Below are 21,382 nucleotides of genomic sequence, written 5' to 3'. Positions count from 1 at the left end.
GGAAGGAAGGAAGGAAGGAAGGAAGGAAGGAAGGAAGGAAGGAAGGAAGGAAGGGCTTACAGAAATGCAGAGGAAGATGTTTTGTGTCTGCCCATCTCTTCAATTTCACTAGGTAAAGAAGTAGATCAGAAGGGTGATGATGATAATGATAATGATGAGATGATGATGATCCTACATTTTCCCCCAAGTTGGAACTGAAAGCAGCTTACAATTTAAAAGAATACACTGAAAAACATGCAAAAGTGAACATTAAAATAAAATTGCTACACAATTAAAACACATTAAATGTGTTAAATTCATGGGGAGTTCAACACCTCATGATGAATGCTGGGAGTTGCACTCCAACAACATCTGAAAGACCACATGATTCCCACCATTAGACAGACAAGGTATGGCGAAATATTCTGGCCCCAATCCTACATCCCCTTTGTGTGGCATAAACCTAAATAATGTAGCTGGGTTACACCAAGGTTTTCTTGAATACCAACATTGTGCAATAATAGTGTACCTCCTCATGCACCTGCTTCTTGTCCGCTTGTGCCATGGGGTTTAGTGCACAGAGGCTTTCTGTGCAGTCCCATGCAGTTTGACACCTCTTTAACTGCCATGGCTCAAGGCTATGGAACTCTGGAATTTGCAGTTTTGTGAGATATTGAGCCTTCTCTATCAGAGAGCTCCGGTGCTTCAACAAACTACAAATTCTAGGATTCCATAAGCTGGAGCCATCAGAATTAAAGCAATGTCAAACTGCATCAATTCTGCAGTGTGGAAGCAGCCTGTGAAAATAGTAGTAGTCACGATGATGATGATGATGGTGATGGTGATGATGATGATCATGACAATGTCTGGATACACTAAACAGCATGCCAGGAAGAGATGTTCTAGCTAGACTTTCTCCTTGATATGCTAGCTTTCTATATGTTAAATATTAAAAACATATCTCTTCCAACAGGCCTATCCAGTCAATTTTAAATCATTATTATTATTATTATTAACCTTTATTTATAAAGCGCTGTAAGTTTACTTTTTAATTTATATATGAACTCTTATGAGTGTGTTTTAAATGACTTTATAGTATTGCATTTTAACTGTGGGTCTATGTGTTTTGAATTGTGTTATGTATTTTAACATAACATAATTTCCACCCTAAATAAAAACATTTTATTCTAGCTGTCCTTCCCCTTCTGCTGTTTGATGTGTCACGGTTAAGATACAGGCACACTGGTTCCGTTATTCTTTGTGCATATTTAGTGGAGCATCCACAAGTTGCCAGACAAGTTGTAGCTGCATGTGATATAAAAGGAATCATAATATGAAAGATGCTCCTAACATCACTCAGTACATCTTTGGAAAATGACTCTGGTGGATTACAACTTGGTAATGAATGAAAATGAGGTTGACTCACCACAGTGAGCTGCAAGGAGGGAGGAAATAAAAGGTGGGCACAGAAGGAGACAAATGGAAAGATCCTGGTTACACTCAGCTTTTCGCAATGGGAGCAATGAACTGCACTGATAGCAACAGGGAGAAGGAGCAGGGGGTTTTCACATTGGAAACATATCCCTACATCAAGGCAATTAGTTCGATCATGCGTGGCAATCACTTCAGACAAATTGACTTGATGGCAACCACGTTGTGAAAAGCTGTACAATGAATAACATGCAGTAGATATTTAAGGCTTTTTAGCTAAGTGAGACAGGGACAAGGGGGGGATACTCTAGCAGATATGTAGTTCTGGTAAAACTCCAGTTTCTAAGCAGGAGTAGATATGCTCAGACCCAGAGAGGCATATTGCCCAGTTTGGGTCCTCCAGAGTTCCATAATAATTGAATCATAGAGCTGGAAGAGACTCCAAGGGCTATCCAGTCTAACTCATTCTACCATGAAACATGCAGGGGGAACTGTGTTGACCATTTAGCAAATTCAAACAAAAACCCACATGCAGCCCCAATGCTGCTCTTTTTGAGCAATCAAAAGGGTGTCCTTTCAGCTGCTGCTGCAGCTTTGTGATGCTCCTATGGTGTGCAGCATATAAATGTTGCACTGCCAGAGTATTGCAATGCTGCCAGCCATCTGTGTGACCAAGCGGATGGCCGGTGTGATGCCAACTTAGGGGTGGCATTGGGGTGTGTGTCATCTAAACACCATGCCCCCATGCCACCCTCAAGCCAGCACTTACTGTCAGTGCATCTACTTTCTCAGATGCACTGAGTGAACTTGTGCCCAGGAAGGACCTTTATCACCAGATTGTATGAACAGTCATAGAAATGCAAAACCTGTGGGTATGATGACGAAAAGACAAGTTCAGTTTTAACACTGATTGTTGAGGGACAAAGGCAGGAGGAAAGATGTTGCCTAAAACCAGAGTGAGCGAATGACCATATAAATGATGGAAGGAGTGTTGGAATGTGGAGTGCCCAGTGTTACAATATGTGTAGTGTGCTAGGAAGCCCTTGTCACTATTAATGGATTGGAGACAATTACTTTATTCTAATTCGGTCATTTCTCTTTCCAATCTTCCTTCGTAGTTGTTGTTGTTCAAGAAAGGACTGCTGTCCTGAGGCTAGAGATGGAATACCCAGGAAGAATGATGTGAAGATCCCTTTGCATATTGATATTCCTTACTAACATGGCTATATCTCTCAATTCTATCCCCCACCATTAAGGATGTTGAGGGACAGCATGGCATGGTGATTTGAGTGTTGGACTATGATTCTTGAGACCAGGGTTCAATTCTCAGCTCAGCCATGGAACCCAGTGGGTGACCTTGGGCAAGTCACATGCTCTCAGCCTCAGGGAAAGGCAAGGACAAACCTCCTCTGAACAAATCTTGCCAAGAAAATCCTATGATAGGGTCACTTTAGGGTCGCCATAAGTCAGAAATGACTTGAAGGTACACAACACACAACACACATGGATGCTAGTAATGCTCTATATATCACTGACATCAAATGGGATCTCAGCCTTGTTTTCCAGAGTGGATTTCAACTGGGCCAGAACTCTGCTTTGCCTTGCAAATGCTATGCACTACAACAACCAAACTCTTGTAGAAGAAAACCAAGGAGACCTCTCAATCTCTGTCCCACAGGTACACCTCTGACAAATTTATAGCCGTGTCAGTGAATCCATAATCCATTTCCCCCCCTCCAAATAGATGTCAAGTCTGCAAAATGGTTCTGACCCCAAGAGAGACAGCTTGCTCCTTCTGATCTTTAAAGATATAGTAACAGAACACCTTTACTTTCATTTTGGGCTTGAGTGGGCTATTGATCTCCAAGTGGCTTAAATCATGTTAATAATGTCATAATTATGTCAAGGCCAACGTCTTGTCCCATAAAGCTTCACCACTCAGTACATTCAACACTACTGGTGTTAATAATTGGCTTCACCCATTTTCTTTCATCTCTCTCTCTCTCTCTCTCTCTCTCTCCACACACACAAACCCACCTTTTTTCTTCCTTTAAATACTCTTCAGAAAATGGCTGTCACCTACTGTTGCCTCCATGGGAACAATATGGAAAATATTAAGCTGAAGTCATGGGAAGAAGAGACAGTAACCCTCCCAAATGCAAGATGGATCAATGCAATATTAAGTGTGAAAGTCTATAACTAAAGTGAATGGCACCCAAGGGGGACGTTAGGCCCTTGTTCTCAGGAATGGAGAAGAAACAGAAAAGGGTTTGCAGCCCATACGCCAATCCATTACATGGATATATCAACATGACCACTTCAAGACTGGGCTGGTGCCTCTTGGAGAGAGGTTTAATGCTTTGCTACCTTTATCCTCTTTATCCTCAAAGGAAGAAATGAGTAATTTTAGCCATTTTCTTCTCACTATCAGAAGCTCTTTGGAAACCGCACAGTTTTCAAAGAATATTCACAGTTAATTCTGTGCAAAATTTGCAAGTCGTATTTTTGTGCAGGAAAAAAAAGGCATTTTCTGTACAAGGAACAGCATTTTCGGCATGGAAAAATAATAATTGTTTGCTGAAATGGCTGCTTCCTGTGCAGAAGACGCTGTCTTCTCTGCCAAAGAACCACAGGTGAATTTTGCAAAGAATATGTATTGAGCTACAAAAAATCTCATCAGTCCAGGATTCTTCTCATCAGTTTTTCTCAATATTGGGGAAACATTTTTTTAACCATTTCTGGAATATTTTTGAATATCCTTCTTAGCCCAATTTTGGGGCAAGTACAACATGCTCATTTAATTCAAACAAGTGTGGCTAGTGGCTCAAATGCTATAGATGAGGTATAGATACTCTTTATTTTACACTGTTCCCCTCCCAGTAGATCCATGTTGGACAGGAACTCTCTGAGTCCTAAAAGCCTATCCAACAGAGGCTCAGCCTAGGCAGAGCTCCTCTTCAGTTCAGAGTAAATGTAGGTGGAACAGGGGTAAAATCAAGAATAGATCCTCCCCCTTCAGTATGGTAGGTCTGTTAGCCACCCCTGGATCTAAGGATTGCATTCCAAGAGTTGACATAACTCTGAAAGAGATCCTGAAGAGCATTCTGGAGGTGAGTGGAATTCTACTAATAAATTCTTGACTAATAAAAGGGTCAGAAAGTGGTTTTTTAAAACACTTGAAATTTTTGACACAGTTCTCACACTAAAATCAATTTTAAAATGCTTGTTTTAGGATTAAAGACATGCAAAAGTATGTATTTGCATGCAATTTTTATGTACAGTGCACCCACATCATACGCGGGTGCACTTTACATGGCTTTCAGCATACGATGAAAGCCACGCGAGGAGAAGGGGTGGCGCATCCCATAGGGAACAATGGGGTGCGCGCCCATGGTGTACATGTGCTGCTGCACTGCCACACCATCATGCCACCACATGCATGAGCCCCATTCATTTAAATGGAGCTTGAGCATAGGCAGAATTTGCTTTACGCGGGGAGTCCGGAGCGGATCCCCCACGTAAAGAAAGGGCACACTGTATTTTTATGTATATTTTTTTAAAAACTCAAACAAAAGCAAATTAGCTAGTAAACAGGACAGGATAGTTTTATGATGGATTACATGCAAAACTAACATGGAGAGGAAACAGGCTGGTCCATCCATCCTAACCAGGGGCAGCTTATGGTTTGAGTTACTTGTTGAGCCAAGCCTAGAATGGCTTTACAGCATTGTGGACAGAAAGAATGATAGCGAAACAGTAAGCAGGCTAATGAGTTTAGGTTAAGATGGACAACTATAGACCGTCATGAAGTTGAAGGCTTTCATAGCCGGCATCCATAGATTTTTGTGGGGTTTTCGGGCTATGTGGCCATGTTCTAGAAGAGTTTCTTCCTGACGTTTCGCCAGCATATGTGACTGGCATCTTCAGAGAATGCTTGCCTGGAAAGGACTTGGGTATACACACACACACACACACACACACACCCCCCTGGAGAGGCAGGAGTGATTTGCACATGTATTGTTCTGTTGCTAATGGCAGGCCTCAGGGTAGGAGGGTCTGCAAAGAAGGATTAGTGTCTGCTTGATAGTGCTCATTGTCTGCTGGGAAATTTCTCATTTGCATTTGTTGAGTCTTTAGCTTGCTATTTTTCAGGACTGGTAGCCAAACCTTGTTTACTTTAAGGGTTTCTTCTTTCCTGTTGAAATTGTCCAGGTGTTTGTGGATTTCAGTTGTCCACATCTTCCATTGCTGATCAGGTCTTACTTTCAGGAACTTCTTCCTAACGTTGAAGTGGAATTTCTTTTCCTCTAGTTTGAATCTATTGCGCTGGGTCCTATTCTCTAGAGCAGCAGTAAAACAAGCTTGCTCCATCCTCAATATGACTTCCCTTCAAATATTTAAACAGGGCTATCATATCACCTCTTAACCTTCTTTTCCCCAGGCTAAACTTCCCCAGCTCCCTAAGCCATTCCTCACAGGACATGGTTTCCAAACCTTTTACCATTCTGTATGCTCTCCTCTGGATGTATTCTAGCTTGACAATATACCTCTTGTATTGTGGAGTCTAGAACTGGACATGGTACGGTATTCCAGATGAGGTCTGATCAGCCTACAATCATACTGGCTTTTTTAGCTGCTTCATCACACTATTGACTCATGTTCAGCTTTTGGTCTACTAATGACATTTATGCTAGACTGATTGCAAATACTCTATTCTCTAGAAGACCTTGCCATCTATACAAAACAACCTTTTGCCCATGTGCACCTTCTCTCTATTTGTGTAACGCTGAAAATTCTATCAATTGCTGATGGTTCCAATTAAAGTTTGTTCATCTGACCATCTCCTGTCCTTCAACTTAGCTGTCCGGGAATGCTGCCAGCACACACGCACATACGCTGATAAGAGTAGCTCAGCTAAGGAAACAAGGCTAAACAGCCAACAGACAGTTTATGCACAACAGACCTTCTGTCTGAATAGGGTGAGCCTCAAGCCGGTCCAGCTTCGGGATTTCAGAGATCACAAATACCAGTTCAGTCCGAGGTCAAGGATGCCAGAGGGTTTTGGTTGCCGAGTCCATTCCGAGGTCATAGGTTCAAGAGTAGTCAAAGATTTAGGACACCAAGAGTCCAGGGACAAGATCCAGAGAACGTTCACTAATGGAAGCACAATAATCTCTGACAAGTGCTCAGTGTGTCCCAGGTGGTTTATATCTCACTCCCTTGACCCAAGTGCTGCTTGGCTAATGAATGCTTCTCTGCAAGTCTCTTGGAACGATGAAGACACACTCTTTCTGCTCTTTGCTGGCTAAAGGGAGGAATCTCCATGCTCTGCTGCTCTAAATCTGGCCTTTCCACTGGAGCGAGGCTGGGCTGCTGAGCCTCAACCACTGGGGCTGGGAGAGCAGAGCTGGGACCTGGCAGAGCAGAACTGGGGCCTGTCACAGCCTCAGGTTCCTCCTGCACCTGAGGAGCCAAGTCCTCCTCATCATCCTCCAAGTCCTCCTCTTGGCTGGCCATGACATTAGCTGGGGGTAGGGACTGACAGGTTGGATCCCTTGGCCAAAGACTTTGTGTGGTACTTTCCTATCCAAGTACAGGGCTCAAGTCCTACTTGTGGAGTGGGTATGGTAGAGCTAACATCTTAGCCCAAACCCAACAGTATGAAAGCCTCCATTTAGTCATCTTGGCTCCTAGTGGGAGTCCCAACCTGGTTTGCTCTTAGATCCATTCAGAGACAAGGACAGTTGCACCGTAACTAATCTAAAAGAGCTGGTGCTGTGCAGAAGAAAGCATTAGTAAACCACTGAAGACTTTGACCTTGGAAATGTTATGGTAAAACACATCAGATACACATCTTATACCTTTCTGTTCAGGCTCTTTCTAAACTATTTATCTCAGTCTCTAAGGGAGGAGATTCCATGAACAATTTTGGCAGCTTTATCACTGCTGAACCTCCCAGATCCAGGGAAAATGTTAAATCTTGTTTGGTTTAGATAGTGGTAGAGTCTCATTATCTGAAGGTTTTGAAACAGAGGCTGGATGGCCATCTGTCGAGAGTGCTTTGATTGTGCATTCCAGCCTGGCAGGGGTTGGAGAGGATGGCCTTTGGGGTCTCTTCCAACTCTATGATTCTATTATCATTTTTTGTTAGATAAATGGATGTTCTCAGGGTAGGACAGACAGTTTAACAATTGTTCTTATTATCTCATCTATGATATTAACCCTGAACACAGTTCTTGCAATTACAGCCGCTAGCAAAAAGCAAGTGAAACAGACTTAAGAATGGATTTCTGAGATTTTAACCTATGGAATGATTTCATTTTTAATGGCTTAGGAACTTAAAAATAAAAGACAAAATGTCTGAAACAATTTTGCAACCAATGATACTTTGGCAATACTGTGAGACAATGGAAAAGATAATAAGGCTGGGAAAGGTAGAAGGTAGTAAGCAAAAAGAGAAACTGCACTACTGGTGGATTGATTCAACCAAGGAAGCCATGGTCTTGAGTTTGCAAGAGCTGAGCAGGACAGTTTATGACCAGGGATCTTGGGGGTCTCTCATTCACAGGGTCACTTGGGGGTCTCTCATTCACAGTGAAAGTTGACTTGAGAGCAAATAACAACAACATCTTGGGTATGGACAACCCAATCTGATCCTGTAGTTTTCCATGACCCACAAAAAGTGGGATTGAACTTTTCATCAACTGCACACACACACACACCCGAAGGGGACGTCTCTGATAAGACCAACAACTCCTCTCCCTCTCTTCTACATCCCCATGGCTTCTGGCTCTTCCCAGCTCCCTTCAAGGGCCTGAAACTGGTTGCTTACTCGGCTGCTCTAATTCATGTCAAAAGGACCACCCAGGAAAATACAAGGTCTTTCCTTGCCTGGGGAGTGCCTTTGTTGCTCTTTGCAGTTCATTGGTTTACGGGAGCAGCTATAAGCTTGGCCACTGGCAGGAGGACAAACTGCATTTTGGAGGAGGAAAGAAGATTAGAAGAGCAGACCAGAGTGGAAGGAGGTAACTGAGAAAGAGAAAAAGGGTTTTCTACCCACTCTCTACACCATGCATTTTCATACACTTTTACTGCATATCAAAGTGGGCAATGAAGACATCAATGTAGTCAAAAATCTTCGCTTCCTTGACTCATTCATTAATCAAAGTAGAGACTGCAATCAAGAAATCAGAAGAAGATTAAGACTCAGAAGGGCAAATGCAGAGGAAGTAGGTAAAATAATCAAGTGTAAAGATATCTCATTAAATACCAAAGTCAGCATAACTCATACCATAGCATTTCTGGTTTTTTATGTACGGGCAGATGAGTGTTGTGCCAAGATCTGATGGAGGAAAAATGTCTTCCTTTTTTTCCGTACCTCCATCTCAAGGGATTCCTCTGAGAACTTTTAGGCCTTGGTTTTCTGGCAAGCAAAAGGAAAGACAAGTGCTACAGCACCTATGGATTTCTTTGCCACATGGTGTTGCATTTTTTTAAAAAGCTTTGAAAAGAAAGATAGACTTGGCTAAAGAGCACAGAAACAGCAACCCAAAGGCTGGAAAGAGAAACAATGCAGGGATTATATTCTGTTTTTTCCCTCTTGGTGGTTAAGCCAGGCCTGGCCTTGAGGAAGAATCCTGGCTTTGCTTTCCTGGCGGTCTCTATGCCACTGTGATGAATGAAAAACTCTTTATGGAAGGGGTAAGAAGCTGGACAGTGAAGAAACCAGATAGGAAGAAAATCAACCCATTTGAGATGCAGTGCTGAAGAGCGCTGATGATACCAGGGACAGTTAACAAGACAAACACATGGGTCCTAAAGCAGATCAAGCCAAGATGACGAAACTGAGGCTGTCGTACTTTGAACATATCATGAGCAGACACGGCTCACTGGAAAAGACAATGATGCTAGGGAAGTTAGAAAGTAGCAGAAAGAGAGGAGGACCACATGCTTGATGTCTAGACCAGGGAGGCCACAGGCATGAATTTGCAAGACCAAAGCAAAGCAGTGGAGGACCGGGGATCTTGGAAATGTCTCATTCACAGGGTTGCTGTTAGTCAGGATCGACTCAAGGGCAGTTGACAACAACAACAATCATCCTTCACCCTAATCCCATTCTGTCCTCGATCCCATTTCAAAAATTCTCTGCCAGCAGTCACTTCAGAATCAGACCTCTAGCAAGAACAGTTCCCTAGGTAGGGGGGAAAGAAAAAACTGGTACCAAAAATAAAAACAGAGAGAAAGGCCCAATACAGATGGGCCGTTTGCGGTGATAGTAAGGCTCGATATGGTACAGCATCCATCTGCGCCGAGCCCTACTATTGGCGCAATTGTGTCACAACCCTGCAGCCTCATCCACATGGGGTGCAGCCTCATGATGTAAGGGCGCCCAAGCACCCAAACGGCTCTGGCCAGAAGAGCCATCATAGGCCTGCATCGCAGCCCGTATGACAGCACAAAAAAGGAGCCGCCTAGAGTGGATGCTGCAGCACAGATGTGGGGCAAAGATGGGCGGCACGGAGCCGTCCATTTGTACTGCCCCAAAGATAGAAATGAAAGAGTGAGAGCTAGAATGAGGATGGGGGGGGAGAGAGAGAGAGCTGAGAGATAATGATGGAAAGACAGAGAGACAGAGGCTGCATTTGCAGTGCAGAAATAATGCAGCTTGACACCACTTTAACTGCCATGGCTCCATGCGGTGGAATCCTGGGATTTGTAGTCTGTTGTGCACCAGAGCTCTATGACAAAAAAGTATCACAAAGCTACAAATTCCAGAATTCCATAGTACTGAGCCATAGGAGTTAAAGTGGTGTCAAACTGCATTGATTCTGCAGTGCAGATTCAGTTAAAGAGAGGGAACAAAAGCAGAGGGGGCACCAAAATCAAACTCAGAGAAAGGAGGGAAGACAAAGAGAGAGAAAAGGGGGAAAGAGAGAGAGAGAGAGAGAATAGACAGTAACAGGCAAAAAGAAATGGAAAATCAAGTATCAGGGAGAAAGCTAAAGAGGCAGAAAGAAAGAGAGAAGGGGGAAGGAGTGCATATGAGGTGGCAAAAAGAAAATCAAAAAGAAGAGGAAAAGACAGAATGGAGTGACAGAGAATGAAGAGGACTAGCAAAAGAGAGTAAGTGAATAAAGAGGTGATAAAGACACAGGAGTTTATCACATGAAGGAGATCGGGAGTTTATCCTGTGAAAATCCCGTGAAAATCGTGTAATTATACATAATGATTTCACACAATGGCACACAAAACCCACCATTAAAGAAGCATTAATGCACATCTTTTTACTTTTGGGGTTTCAGCGACAATGCATTTACGATATCATTTTATTTGTGCAACTGTGTGTGATAATCATTGGTGCAATTACTTGCCATTTCTGCTTCATTTGTCGGATGCTTTAAATGTGCTTTAATCACACACACACACACACACACAGAGGGAGGGAGGGAGAGAGGGAGAGAGAGAGAATGAATAGGCAAAAAGAGAAAGAGACAAGGTGGGAAGAATGCACAGAAAAAACAGGCAGTGAGAGAAAAGAGAGAGGGAGGGAGAAAGACATGATAAATATGGGTGGTTAAAAGAGAAATGGAGAGAAGAGGTGGTAGAAAGAGAGAAAGATTTAGAAAGTGGGGTGACAGAATAGAAGAGAGGAGGTAGGAAAGAAGGGATGGTGAGAAACACAAAGGTAGTGAAAAGGGATGGCAGAAAATGAGGGAGAATGGGGTGACAGAAAGAAAAAGTGACATGGAGCCAGAAATGAGTAAATGGGGATGGAAGAAAGAGAAAAGAGAGGGAGAAGGGATAGGAGAGTGGGAGGGTGATAAAAAATAAGGTCCTTATCACACGGAGTAAAATGCTAGCAAAACATTCCTGAAGTGTTTCTGAAGCGTGAAGGTGTGATAATGTGTCACGCTTCTAAAACATCATTGCGGCGTCCCCACTTCTCTCCCATCGACAAAGTATTCACAGAGCAGCCATTTTTTTTGAATATTTCATATTTTGTAATTGTATTTAGTATTCCATTGATATGGTCAGCCGGTTAATCATTATAGTTGTTGTTGTTGTTGTTGTTGAATAAAGGGATCTTCCGTTATTTAAAAAATGGCTGCTCCATGAACGCTTTGACAATGGGAGAGAAGCAGGATGCCTCAATGATGTTTTAGAAGCGTAACACACTATTACACCTTTGCGCTTCAGAAACACTTCAGGTCCTGAGAGATAGCAGGGAGAGTGGAATGAAGTGGATAAACAGGAGTGGCAAAAGGAGAAATAGAGAGAAAAGAGTATTGTAGAGAGAAAGAGAAAGAGAAAGAGAGCATATGTTGATCACTGTCTCCTGGTCGATTTACTTTCTGACCTTGGGTTCGTTGACTCTGCTCTCGACTGGTTTAAATCTTACTTGTCAGATAGTTCTTTTGCAGTGGTCACGGGTGGTCAGACTTCATCCTCTGTTCCGCTATCTGTTGGAGTTCCCCAAGGCTCTGTCTTGGGTCCCCTTCTGTTCTCTCTATACACACTGTCTCTAGGTAAACTCATCAGTTCTTTTGGTTTCTCCTATCATCTGTACGCCGATGACACTCAGCTGTATCTCTCCACCCCTGACCTTTCGACGGGGCTTGAACAGCAAGTTTCTTCTTGTCTGACTGCCATCTCTCATTGGATGCGGCTTCGGCGCTTGAAGCTCAACATGTCTAAGACTGAGCTTCTCGTCTTTCCACCTAAAACCACCCTTCATTATTCCTTTTCTGTTTCTGTTGACGACACTTCTATCCAACCGGTTCATCAAGCCCGCAGTCTTGGCTTCATTTTTTACTCTTCTCTGTCATTTATTCCCCAGATCCAGTCCACCGCTAAGACCTGTAGATTCTTTCTCCACAACATTGCCAAGATCTGTCCATTCCTCTCAATCTCTACTGCCAAGACTCTGGTCCATGCCCTAGTGGGTTCGCGACTAGATTATTGTAACCTCCTTCTAACAGGGCTTCCTCTTTCACACCTCCATCCTTTAATCTCTGTCCAGTATTCAGCTGCCCGTATTGTCACATCCGCTCGCCGCTTTGACCATGTTTCTCCTCTTTTATCCTCTCTTCACTGGCTCCCCTTCCCCTTCCGCATCCGGTACAAGCTTTTGTTACTGACTTTCAAAGCCCTCCATGGGTTGGCCCCTCCTTACTTATCTGACCTTCTTTCTCCTTACATTCCTACTCGCACCCTCCGCTCTGGTAGTCAGGGTCTCCTGTCACAGTGTAGGACTACCACTGCCCCCTCCCGAATTCGTCCCTTCTCCCTTGCTGCCCCTTACTCCTGGAACCTTCTTCCCCCACATGCACACCTCATCACTTCTCTACCCAGTTTCAAAACTGAATTAAAGACTATATTGTTTAGAGAAGCATTCCCAGAGGCGAGCCCCTCTCTGACCCAGGAAGCCTCCTTTTAACCATCCATTAAGAAGCCAAGCCCTTCCTCCAGTCCATCTGCCTTGGTCCAGGCCTCGGAGGTGGAAAAGATCTGCTGGACCTGATCCTATTCCCCACCACCACTCCCTTCTCCTTTTGTGTCGTGTCTTTTAGATTGTAAGCCTGAGGACAGGGAACCGTCTGACTAAAAAATTTATGTACAGCGCTGTGTAAACTTACAGCGCTTTATAAATAAAGGTTAATAATAATAATAATATGGGGTTTAGTCACTCCCATCAATTACCAGCCACCCCCAGAAAATAGCTCTCAACAACAACAATAAAAAAGAGGTCCATGCCACTGCTTCACAGTCTGGAGTGCTCTTTTATGAACCCACCTTGGGAATAACTGAATGAGCCACTTGTGCCAACAAGAGTGTGCTGTGGTGGGAAGCATGCATGTGCCTGACTTCACATCTGAATCCTGCCAGGAGACAGATGAGGTTCCATAAAGGTGTCAAGAGATGATTTTGGGAGTCTGGTTGATTCTCTGTGGCAAACCTGCCAGGAGCCTGACACCGTCAAGAATGATGAAAATTCCAAGAGGCAAAAACGCAGCCAGAAGCAGACATGGCCCTACCCAGGGGAGAAATCCTTCAGCGTGCCATTTTCTCTCATTGGCAGATCATCGGCAGAGGCAGAGGCACTGGATCACGCCAGAGAATGAGAGAGAAAACAACTCCCTGGAAAGAGCTCTACAATAGAGATGGCTTTTCTCTCCCTCTCCCTCCTGCTAGTTCATCCATCCGTCATAACAGTACTGATTTTGCACTAGAGACTGACATGTCAGCGGAAAGAACCTGACAGGCTACGCATTAATATCCTGGTCATCCATAAAAGTTGGAAATAACAGCAAACATGGCTTTCCCTGACCTCAGAAGGGCATCAGGGATGTACAAGAAGCAAGAATTGGTGAGAATCTAATGGAATCTCCCAAAGAAACAAGAGACACATTTTAGGATGCTTAAAAGATGGTTTTTATAGATAGAAAAGCCTGTCTGTCCTTGTAAAGCCTTCTTCAGTGAGCTATATAAAGTCATAAAAGGACAGCATGTAAATATCTAATACAGTCGGCCCTTCTTATACACGGATTTTTTATGCGTGGATTCAAGCATCCACTGTTTGAAAATGTTCAAAAAAAGTATAAATTTCAAATATCAAACCTGGATTTTCCATTTTTTAAAAAGGGACAGCATTTTGCTATTTCATTATATTTAATGGAACTTGAGCATCCACAGATTTAGTTATCCATGGGGGATCTTGGAACCAAACCCCAGCGTATAACAAGGGTCCACTGTATCACCTTGCAAAATCATTATTACATTTGTGCATTCTTTATAACCTGTACATGTTGTTGTTATTTGCCTTCAGGGTGACTCTGGCTTATGGGACCTTCTCAGAGTATTTTCTAGGCAAGATTTCTTCAAAAGTGGTTTGCCATTGCCCTTCTCTGAGGCTGAGAGAGTGTGACTTGCCCATGTTCATCTAGTTGGTTTCTATGGCTGAGCAAGCACTTGAACACTGGTCTCCTAGCTTTCTAGTCCAACACTCAGATCACTACACTGTGCTAATTCCCAGAGTTATGGAAACACAACCATAGAATTTCCTTGGCTGTATTCACAGGAGTTTTGCCATTGCCTTCCTTAACAGTTGAGAGAGTATGAGTTGCTCTAGGTGGGTTTCTATACCTGAATGAGGATTCAAACCCTGGTCTCACAGAGTCCCAATCCAACCTTCAAACCATTACATCATGCTGGCTTCCTAGCCTGTGAACACTTTTGCTGCTATGCACCTTCAAGTCATTTCAGACTTATGGTGACCCTAAGGAGAACTTATCATAGGGTTTTCTTGTCAGAATTTGTTCAGAGGGGGGTTGCCCTTGCTTTCCTAAGGCTGAGAGTGTCACTTGCATGGAGATTTGAACCCTAATCTCCCAGTGTCCTAGTCCAACACTCAAACCACTATACCACATGTATATAAAACCAAACATCTGAAATTTCTAAACCCTGTAACTATTGAATCATGCAGTAGAGAAATGCAAACATATAAGCCAGGGCCCAAACTTTGGAGGGAATTGTATTTATTATGATGCAGGTTGCTTTGTTCTGGTTGCTAGAAAACTTAAAGCTAAGCACAAAAATAGCAGGGTAACTAAAATATTGCCTTGCCTTTTACAGCTTTCTGTACTTAATGTTTTAAGCTGGAAGGAAGGTCAAAGTGTTATTTTGCCATGGAAGGGAAAACCATACATAACATTTTAATTTTAGTTGCCTTTAGTAATTTTTGCTTCTTCTTCTTCTTTTTTTGGAAAGGCTACTATTTGATAAAATGCTGTCTATTCATAGCTGGACAGAATGCAATTATTAGTTCTCACTAAAGTAAACCCATAGAACCCATGAGATTTACCTCCACGTTGACTCACCACGACACAATAACATTTTGGGAGAAAAGTGGGATGTAAGTGTAATAAATAAATAATAAATAAAATAATGTGATGGGTCTACTCTCATTGATCCTAACCAACAGGATTCAGGGCCGATATCTAGGATGTGTTATTGTTCTAGAAGGTGTGTGTGTTTCTGCTTGTTTGCCTTTGCAAAGTAAATTCCATTTGAAAAGGAAGAAAACCTCTACTCACACACACAGCTGATCTCTGTAGATCTTTTGTAAGGCTGAGAGGGAAGGTTTTAATTTTAGCGTTTCAACTTTCCATTCCCTTTTGCTGCTCTGGCCATGAAAATAAATACCGTCTGGTCTCAGGGAGTAACTCAATACCACCGTTTGCAAGCAGGCCCTCATCGATCGACCTCTGCTTTACCTTTCTTGGTCAAAGTCTTGCAACTTGCTAAGCAGAGGCTCAGGTAATCCAAGCTGCCTTCGGAGACCATGATAAAATCAGACTCTTTGAAAGCTTCCTTCTCTATTGCTTGATTTTTAGGTTACTACTTTACCTCAGCCAAGGTTCATTCATTCTTGCTCTAAACATCTTTTATAGCTACTGCTGTGGAAGGGGACGAGCTTCAAAAAGTTTCTTTTTTCAAAGCAATCCATTCCCATTATTGAACCTAGCACTCACAAAGTTACTCATTGCTATGGAGGTGGAAAGTGGTTGTATCACCTATTTAATTTTATTCTTTTAAAAAAAAATACAGTGGGCCCCTGGCAATTTCTAGGGTTTGATTCAAGGGCCTTTGTGAATACCAAAATCCATGGATGCTCAAGTCTCATTGAGTATAATAGCATAGCGAAATGGTGTGCCTTATCTAAAATGGCAAAATCAAGACTGGCTTTTTGGAACATATATATTTTCAAGCCATTGATGCTTGAAACTGTCAATAAAAAAAAATCAATGGATATGGAGGGCCAACTGTGTATGTATCCTGCCCTATATTGTAAGCCTTTAGGGCAGTATACAATTTGGCCCAAGCAATGGGTTTATACCTTGGACATGAGCAGGAGAAGACATCCAACAGGTGGAGAAAGCTTCTAGGATGGAATGCAGGCTAACAGTCATAGAATCACAGAGTTGGAAGAGATCACAAGGGCCATTCAGTCCAACCCCTGCCATACAGGATCACAGTATCAAAGCACCAGCAACAGACGGCCATCCAGCCTCTGTTTAAAAGCCTCCAAAGATGGAGACTCCACCAGACTCCAAGGGAGTGTCTTCCACTGTCTAACAGGTCTTCCTGTCAGAATGTTCCTCCTAATGTTTAGGTGGAATCTCTTCCTGTAGTTTGAAACCATTGCTCTGGGTCCTAGTCTCTGGAGCAGCAGAAAACAAGCTTGCTCCATCCTCAATATGATATCCCTTCCAATATTTAAACAAAGCTATCATATTACTTCTTAACCTTCTTTTTTCCAGGCTAAACATCCTCATAAGGCATGGTTTCCAGACCCTTCGCCATTTTAGTTGCTGTTCTCTGGAAACGCTCCAGCTTGTCAACATCCTGTTTGAACTGTGGTGCCCAGAACTGGACACAGTATTCCAGGTGAGGCCTGACCAAAGCAGAATAGAGGGGCACTATTACTGCCCTCGATCTAGACACTATACTTCTATTAATGCAACCTAAAATTGCATTGGCTTTTTTAGCTGCCGCACCACGCTCTTGACTCATGCCAATATTACAACGCTGGTTGTAATACTGTGACGTTTTAATGACTGGTGTTTCCCAATGCTTGTTCCTTGCCACATAAACTTTAGTCAACACCCTCTTGTTTTTCAGGTTGCTTTGTCTCCTTCTCCTGACTTTTCTTTCTCTCTGTGCCTACAGAGTCAATTCTCCCTCATTAAAGTTAGGACAGAAAAACAGCAGAAAGCAATTCTCCCATTTGTGTCAGACTGCCCCTTGGAAAGGAAAACTCAGAACTGCAAGCAAAGGTGACAAAAGGAAAGGGAAAGTATGGCACTGCCCACTCTCTTCCCCAGATAACAGAAGCCCTTCTTGCCCATCTCACTCCTCTTTCTGCACATTTGCCAGCTGGTGCTCCAGGTTCCTCTTTGAAACAAAACTCATTGTCATTTGCTCTTCTGGATCTCAGCCCTGGAGACTTCAGGCGGAGAGAGCAAAAGCAAAAGCATGTTTCCATCACGTCTCACAGAGGAGACCAATCTCTGACTTCGGGGCTGGTTTGGCATTTTAAAAAGATTGTTTTTTCCCAGAGAGAGAAAGGGAGTGAGCTCAAAGTATTTTCAGCTTTAACACCCCATCTCCAAAATGACTGCCAGAGCTTGGAAATATATACATTAATCCCTCCACATTTGTGGCTTTGACTTTTGTGGATTTGATTATATGCAGATTTGATTAATATGTTCTCTCTGAGAATCTCTTGGTCCTCCAGTGCAATTCTGCAGGAAATTGACCATAGGTTGTGCTGGAGGATTTAGAGATTAGTAGATTTCTTCCACTTTTCTATTTTCCGTCCACCCTTGAGTGGAACAGCAGCATGGGAACCAGCAGAATCCTAGAACAAACCTTGGCTACATCTGGTATCACATAACATGAAGCTTGCTTGAATCACCAGAATCACCTATCAGTTCTGCACTTCCAGTGATGCATTTGCTTCTGCGACAGACATAACATAGTTTAGATTTTATGAGTAAGTTTGTAGAGGCACTAGGAAAACTTGAGATTGGAAACATCTGGGATCTCAGAAGAAGTAATTTTTATCTCTTGGATTTTGGAATGCTGTGTTCCCAGTGCCACAAAGCCAGAAGGAGGAGGGACCCTCTTACATAGATATCCCTACAAAGAACACCAGCAACACCATGAGAAAATGCAGGCCTGTGACTAACATCGCCATTTTATAATTTTTCTCTGCTGTATGATTCTTTATACCTTTGCCTGATGAAGAAGCCAGTGGACCTTTGAAAGCTTGCATCATGTATTTTGTGCATTTTGTTGGCCATTTAAAAGTGTAACTGTTTTGTGGATTTTGGATGTTATTATACTTTGCTATATGGCCTACACAGCTACCCCTAGATATGAGCTTGCAAAGGTTACTCTTTTGGACCAAAACTTCCAGCAGCCTCCAGCCAACACTACTACTAGGCATGGTCACTGTGGGATTCTAGGAAGTGAAATCCAAGGCCTTGTCTGCACTGGTCAGGATGCTCCAGGAGCGGCCCAGAATATCCTGGAATTGCCTTGACCTTTCCCCAAAAATTTGGCCTTCTGTTTCTGCACTGGATCTATTATCTGCACAGGTGTCCTACTGAGCCTGCTGGTGCAGCTGCCACCACTGTTGGTCTCTCACTTCTGATGTCAGAATGAGGTGTCCAGTGATGATCAGATGGCTAGGCATCTCATTCTGATCTCAGAGAGAGAGAGAGAGACTGGCAATAGTGGGAGATATATCTTGTGGCTCAGCAGGATGCCCATGCAGAGAAATGCCTAGGTATGGGAACAATCTCCCTGGAATATCCAGAGTAAGAGGTAAGGTTTTTAAATCCATGCTAAGTGTATTATACTCTGGTTCTGGTGCTGACCATGATGGACATTGTCTGGACTGTTCATACTAGAAGTGGGGTTTGGTTTGTGCAACGTCCAAATGGTATGCCATCATAATGGAGGGAGAATGGACCTTTTGGTCAGTACAGACAAGGTTCAAGAGGTGACTTTCCCAAGCTCCATCAAGAATTATTTCATCTTAAAGCTGGAAATTGGACATGATGACAATTGGATTATTTGTTGCATTGATAGATCCTCAGTCCTGGAGTTGCCACAGGATTTCTTTGTTCTCTCATTTCCACTTTCTCTGACTGCACATTGCAGGTGGTTGATTTTTCCTGGCACTTGCCGTGACAATGTATTTTTGTTTGTTTGCTTCTAAATGCCAACTGAGGAAACTATCTGTGCCTCCTTCTTCAGAAAACATCCCTGCATTCCTTTCTTGCTCACTTTCTAAATCTGGATTTCCCAGATGGTATTTCCAAGTGACCGGCTTCACCTCACAAGGGACAGACCTGTCCATTTGCAGCTCTGTTCTGTGTCACACAGCCAACGGTGAGAAAAGGGGAGGTGGAGGAAGAAAAAGAGGCAGAGGAAGAAAGATTCACCCTCCCTATGTCCCGCATCCTCGCAAGCTGTACTTACGTGTTGTGGAGCACACACCATCCACAGTGGGGGTCCCCAGAACCCAGACACTCACTGCAGCTTTTGTATTGTCCACACCACACCACCGGCACACGAGTAAGCTGTGGATGACAAGGGAAGAGGACATTTGGGTTGTTATTGATGTTTTAGTTGTGATTCCAAACTGTACCATGTCAAGTAGATTTGATATCCATCTGCACCCTTCCCAGAAAAAGTGAAAAATAGCCAAAGTAGCAAAATCATCACCATCATCACCATCGCACCACCATCACAGTCCTCCTCCTCCTCCTCCTCCTCCTCCTCCTCCTCCTCCTCCTCATCCAGTTGTAAGGGACCACAAAGTCTACATCCTGTTGTTAGTCCCAACTACAATAAAACCTTTAAACCAAGCAAATTTATCTATGTTGACTCACTGGGTCTGTTTTAGTTAGTTGGGACTAACCAAAAGGAAGTGAGCCAGGGTGATGTAGTAGTTTGAGCGTTGGACTACAACTCTGGAGACCAGGGTTTGATTCCCAGCTTGGCCATCAAACCCACTGGAGAAACTTGGGCAAGTCACATGCTCTCATATGACTTGCCCAAACCTCCTCTGAACAAATCTTGCCAAGAAAACCCTATGATAGTATCGCTTTATGGTCACCATAAGTCAGAAATGAGTTGAAGGCACACAACAAATAGCAACCAAGAGGAATCAGTCCCAAAAGTTGTACACTCTGTAGTAGCAAAACAAATAGCATTAGAGAGTTGTCTGTGGTGCTAAAAGCTATGCACAAAATAGTTTCAGCACCTTGGAAAGGGCCTTTTAAATCCAGATTAGAACCCAGAGTGAATTCACTGCCCCAGTGACAAGGAAGCCACCCACCCGCAGTAGTTTCTCCTCCTTATAGAGCAAAACTAATTTATTACAAACGTATTAGAAATCATTTGTGTCCTGTATCCCATTTCTTACCATTTCTTTGGTTCTAAAATAATTTACTCCTACCCAATGATGATCAAAGAGTTTTCTCTGGTTTTGCCTGCTGCCACCCTGCAGAATTAATTCAGTTTGACACCACTTTAGCTGTCGTGGCTCCATTTTATGGAAACCTGGGATTTGCAGTTTGTCGTGGCAACAGAGCACTCTTGCAAAGTAGGCTAAATATCTCACCAAACTGCAAACTCCAGAATCCCACAGCATTGATCCATGGCAGTTAAAGCAGTGCCAGGCCACATTAATCCTGCAATGCAGATGCAGCCCTACTGGGAAATGTCTATCTCATGCCAGCACTCCAATAGAACGAATCACATTTCTCAACTTCAAGGTAAGGCCCCTCTTTAGAACTCCCTGAAGCACCACAAGGAGGCAAACAGGTAAACAAAACCATTTTGGAGTCAAGGTTACAGAAAGCTGTGTCTTTCAGAGTACTTAGATGCTCATTAAGAATGTAATTACTCTCATAGAAAAATGGCTCTTTTGGATTGTGAGGGATTTCTGCAGTTGTCTGACTATACATATGTTTCCAATCCTTGTAAAGCTTCATCTCCTTCTGTTCACCTTCATGGAAAATAAACAAAAGAACAATTCCAACATTGCTGACCCACTTGTAATTCTCCTGAAGTCAGTGAAATGATCTGAGGGGTATTTGCCACAATTCACTCTGCCGTATGTGGCCAGAACATCTATGATACAACATCTAGGGTTGGAAAGAATATTAATAATTTACTCAAGTTGAAATATGGGTTTCCTATCATTGGAAGAAATTGTTAAGAATAGGAACAATAATAGACCAGTATTTTTGTGCCATCAGGCTTTTTCAGACTGACAAGAGTTGGGCTTTTAAATGCTATGCAGTTCAGATATCAAGGTTTGTACAGTCGTCCCTCCATTTTTGTGGACCTGGAGCCCATGTCCCTCATCTGTTCACAGGTGGTAAACAGAGGG

General features: G+C 43.0%; 1 protein-coding gene across 2 annotated transcripts in view; it reads right to left on the bottom strand.

The window, feature by feature from the left end:
- PLXNA4 (plexin A4) overlaps positions 1-21,382 on the bottom strand; it is a 611,693-nt gene that overhangs the window by 180,141 nt on the left and 410,170 nt on the right. For both annotated transcript variants that reach the window (XM_042470005.1, XM_042470006.1), the window contains exon 5: positions 19,462-19,562. In XM_042470005.1, the coding sequence (XP_042325939.1) occupies positions 19,462-19,562 (101 nt within the window). The remainder of the gene's footprint in view (positions 1-19,461; positions 19,563-21,382) is intronic.

Source organism: Sceloporus undulatus, chromosome 5, assembly GCF_019175285.1.
Source record: "Sceloporus undulatus isolate JIND9_A2432 ecotype Alabama chromosome 5, SceUnd_v1.1, whole genome shotgun sequence".
Classification (NCBI taxonomy): Eukaryota; Metazoa; Chordata; class Lepidosauria; order Squamata; family Phrynosomatidae; genus Sceloporus; species Sceloporus undulatus.
The sequence above is the reverse complement of the archived record's forward strand: the minus strand, read 5'-3'. Positions and strand labels throughout refer to the sequence as shown.